We start from the raw sequence: 4,585 nt of genomic DNA, 5'->3' as shown, positions 1-4,585 counted from the left end.
GTTATTTCTTCTTTGAAAGTTTGGTAGAATTCCCCAAGGAATCTGTCAGGCCCTGGATTCTTGTTTTTTGGAAGATTTTTGATTATTGCTTCAATCTCGTTCCTAGATATCGGTCTATTCAGGTTGTCAGTTTCTTCCTGGTTCAATTTTGGGAGTTTATAGTTTTCCAGAAATGTATCCATTTCATCTAGGTAGCTTAACTTATTGACATATAACTGTTGATAATAACTTCTTTTTTTTTTTTTTTTTTTTTTTTTTTTAGTTCATATTATTTTATTTTTATTTGAACTCCACTGGAGTCAGGGATGAAGTATCATCTTCTATTCCAAGAATGAAGTCTTCAGGTAATGTCTCAGGTGTTATCTGTGCTAACTGGTCATCGTAAGAACATAGGGTCCATAATTTCTCTAATTCATAGGTTTCTCTGGTTTCTGGAAGCATCAAATGAATCACCATGCTGCCAAAGTCCACACAGAGCCAGTCATCAGTGTCCTTCCCTTCAATCTTAACATGAGGCTCACTTTTACATTTCAGGTATTTATACATTTTAACAATGTAGTAGGCCATCGCATGCAAGTGTCGGGTGGAAGTTCCACTACCAATCACAAAGTAATCTGTGTATTTCAATTCTGGAGGAACCTTGATCACACAAATGTCTCTTGCATTTTCTTGCCTCAGAAGCGAAACCAGCATATCGATGTCAAACTTGGGACCAGTATGATCGGGCGGGCCTTAATCTGTTGATAATAACTTCTGATGATTGTTTCTACTTCCTTGGTGTTAGTTGTGATCTCTCCCTTTTCATTCATAATTGTATTAATTTGAGCTTTCTCTCTTTTCTTTTGGATTAGTGTGGCCAATTGTTTATCAATCTTATTAATTCTTTCAAAAAACCAGCTTCTAGTTTCATTGATACGTTCTACTGTATCTCTAGTTTCTACCTCATTGATCTCTGCTCTAATCTTGATTATTTCCCTTCTTATGTGTGCCATTCACATATTCTTGATACACCTACAGTTCTTTATTCACAGAGAGCACCTCTCTCTATCAGGCATGTATAGGGAGGTGTTTAGATTAAAAAATGGACTGAGAAATTCCTCTGCAATTTTGAGCTGAATTGAGAGGATTTAGCCACCCAATCACTCCTTCTTGTTCCTTCTTTTTAATTCAGCTGAGCAAATCAAGTTAGAATGGCCGTTAATGGCAAGCTGACAAGAAAGCCCATCAATTCATCTTTCATAGTTTGGATGAAGGAAAGTTCAATGAATAGAACATAGTCTGTTTTTAAGCAGCTTTATTTTTCTTTTTAGCGATGGAGAGGTTCTTCATCAGGCTTAAGTGCATGGAAGATACAGAATAATTAACTTCAAGTCATTAATCCATTACTGATACTTCAAATAAATTCATAGGGAGAAAAAGTAAATGCCACAAACCACAATTAGGAGGTGACTAGAGTCTGAGTAAGGTTACAGTGATGAAGAGCAAAAAGTTCTGTAAAGCAAGAGGGTCAAAGTTCTGTAAAGCAAGAGGGTCAAATAAGATTCAGGGCTAACATTATAAAAAGTAAAAATAGGTAACCAGAGCAGGTTCTGTTGAATCTTACATTGTACAGAGACAATTTTCTAAGTTCAACACTATTTATTTATTTATTATTTATTTTCATCATGATAAGTGTGCTCTTTTATCCCCATCCCCTAGTTCCACCATCCCCCCTCTCTCCTCTGGTGACCATCAGCTTGTTCTCTGTATTAAGAGTCTTGTTTCTTCATTTGTCCCTCTTTTTTTTCCTTTGATCATTTGCTTTGTTTCTTAAACTCCACATATGAGTGAGATCGTATGGTATTTGCCTTTCTCTGACTGAAGAAGATGCCCGTTTTCTCCAAAGAGGGAGGCCTCAAGTTGAAACCAACCCTGCTGACACCTTGATCTTGGACTTCTAGCTTCCAGAACTGGTGAAATTAAATTTCTCCTGGTGAGGCCTCCCATCTGTGGCACTTGGTTGTGGTGGCCCTTGCCAAACTAGCTCAGAGACATTTCATATTAATGGAATCAGACCATAAATGGCCCCTTGTGCCCAAATTCCTTCACCTAGCCCAATGCTATAAAGGTTCATCTATGTTGTAGCCTGTATCAGTGCTTCTTTCCTTCTTATGACCAAAAAATAAACACTAAAATACCACACATTGAATCCATTCATTAGCTGGTGGGCGTTTGTATTATTTCTACTTTTTGACTATTTTGAAAGATGCTTCCATGATCATCTATGTAAAGGGTTTTTTGTAGACTTAAGTTTTCAGTTCTCTTGAGTGTACACCTATGAGCAAAATTTCTGAGCCATATGGTAACTCTATGCTTGGCTTTTTGCAGAACTGCCAGATTGTTTTCCAAGGCGGGTGCAATGTGTTGCATTTCCAACAGCAGTGTGTGAAGGTTCCTTTTTCTCCACATCCTCACCAACACTTATTATCATCTGAATATTTTTTTTAGATTATTTATTTATTTGACAGAGAGAGAGAGAGATCACAAGTAGGCAAAGAGGCAGGCAGAGAGAAAGTGGGGGAAGCAGGCTCCCTGCTGAGCAGAAAGCCCGATTCGGGACTCGATCCCAGGACCCTGAGATCATGACCTGAGCCGAAGGCAGAGGCTTTACCGAGCCACCCAGGTGCCCCATATCATCTGAATTTTTTATCATAGTTATTCTAGTGGGTTCATGGTAGTATCTCTTTGTGGTTTTGATTTTCATTTCCTTGATGGCTAATGATGCTGAGGATATAGCATTTGCATATGGGCCACTCATTTACCTTCTTTGGAGAAATGTCTATTCTGATCCTTTTCCCGCTTTTATCCAATATATGATTTGCAAAACTTTTATTCCATTCTGCAGGTTGTTTTTTCATCTTCTCCATGGTGTTTTTGGCAAACAAAGGTTTTCATTTTGATGATGTCCTCTTTGCCTTTGGTAATATCTGACATTATAAGTTGCATCTTCCCAAAATTAGAAGCTAGAAATCTTGAGTATCCAGCTTCCCTTGTAGCTGGGGTAACCTGGATTTTATAGATCAACTTCACCCATGAGATCCTTGTATTCGGAGGGATTGGCTGAATGGAGAGAAATTGGCATGATGATGGAGGCACCTGGATTCAGGATCAGCAATGGCAGTGCTACTGGTACCCATCCCAATTTTGTCACTGGGCAAAGCAGTGATGGCCAAGGCAACTTTGCTCCACAGGTCCCATGCTGTGGCCAGACATTGTTTTCAAAGGTTTCAGAACCTACTCTCTGACTCTCCTGGGCTTCCTGTGATATTCTGAAATAAACCCTTTTCCTGCTGAAGCTAACCAGAGTGGATTCTGTTGTTGGGAACTCAGAGCCCTAACCAATAAACACCAGCTTTTTCAGAATAAGGGGACTTGGGGGTTTCAAGAACTGAAGGCCTTGCAACTTTAGCAAAAGTAAACCACTTTTTGTCTTTTGTTTTATTTTATTTATTTATTTTTTAAAGATTTTATTTATTTATTTATTTGACAGACAGACATCACAAGTAGGCAGAGAGGCAGGCGGGGGGGGGGGGGAAGCAGGCTCCCTGCCGAGCAGAGAGCCCGATGTGGGGCTCGATCCCAGGACCCTAAGATCATGACCTGAGCTGAAGGCGGAGGCTCAACCCACTGAGCCACCCAGGCACCCCCACTTTTTGTCTTTTAAAAAATGACCTAACTCAGAGAGGTTATCAGATAGGTCCTGGTTTTTCATAATTCTTAACACAAACTCGAAATAGCCTGGTAAAGGCTTTCAAACAGCCTGATTTCCCCTGATGGTAGGTTTACAGAAGTGGAATGAATTTGCTCAATTTACCCACACACTTACCTCAGGTCTCACGATCATGGTCTGAACTGGTAGGGTGTTGCCAGGACGAGGCCAGGTGCTGGGACAGGACACAGGTGTTGGCCACATGGAGATCAGCCATGAGCACTGGTCTTACTGGTTTTATGCTTCACATGCTATAAAATAATCAGGAAATTAGACCTCCCTTTTCTCTAAAGAAAGATAAACACTTGATTGGGAAAAAAGAAAGAAAGAAAGATTACAGTGGTTCTTTAAGAAGTTGCTGGACTTAAAAAAAAAAAAAAGAAGAAGAAGTTGCTGGACTGATATCAATGAGAATTAAGAATGAGAGTCTCTCTCTGCTTCAGGGCCCCATCTGCATTGTCAAGCCAGGGCTTTGGGAATAAAGCTAAGTAGAGGTCTGAGAATCATATATGGGGAATTCATGACTTCTCAAAAAGCTTATTTCAGTCTAGCTATACTTTTAAAAAAATTCATCAGATAGTTGCCCAACACTGTTTTGAATTGATTAATTGGCTCTTACATAAGGGAAGCCACATTACTGAGCAATGACAAGTTCAAAAGGGGAAGACATTAAGGAAATTAAGAAGAGTTACTTTTTTTTTCTTTTTCTTTTTTTTTTCCCCCAAACTCAAGGCCACCAAAGTTTATTCCAAACTTTAAATCTATAAAGATCAAAAGTCCTGCTAGAGGATAAAGCATACCAAAGCCATAGAGAAACGTTAGTCTTGGCAAGATGAG

At 39.3% G+C, this 4,585-nt stretch overlaps 1 protein-coding gene across 1 annotated transcript; it reads right to left on the bottom strand.

The window, feature by feature from the left end:
* Window positions 1-262: 262 nt before the first annotated feature.
* Window positions 263-3,965, bottom strand: LOC122915473 (mitochondrial assembly of ribosomal large subunit protein 1-like). The gene is made up of 2 exons (XM_044262240.1): window positions 3,878-3,965; window positions 263-731 (listed from the first exon to the last, which is right to left on the bottom strand). Exons 1-2 carry the CDS (start codon window positions 3,963-3,965, stop codon window positions 280-282), a joined length of 540 nt encoding a protein of 179 aa, XP_044118175.1. The 3' UTR covers window positions 263-279.
* Window positions 3,966-4,585: the final 620 nt, after the last annotated feature.

This window comes from Neovison vison, chromosome 8 (genome assembly GCF_020171115.1).
Source record: "Neovison vison isolate M4711 chromosome 8, ASM_NN_V1, whole genome shotgun sequence".
Classification (NCBI taxonomy): Eukaryota; Metazoa; Chordata; class Mammalia; order Carnivora; family Mustelidae; genus Neogale; species Neogale vison.
This window is presented reverse-complemented; position numbering and strand designations above follow the sequence as displayed.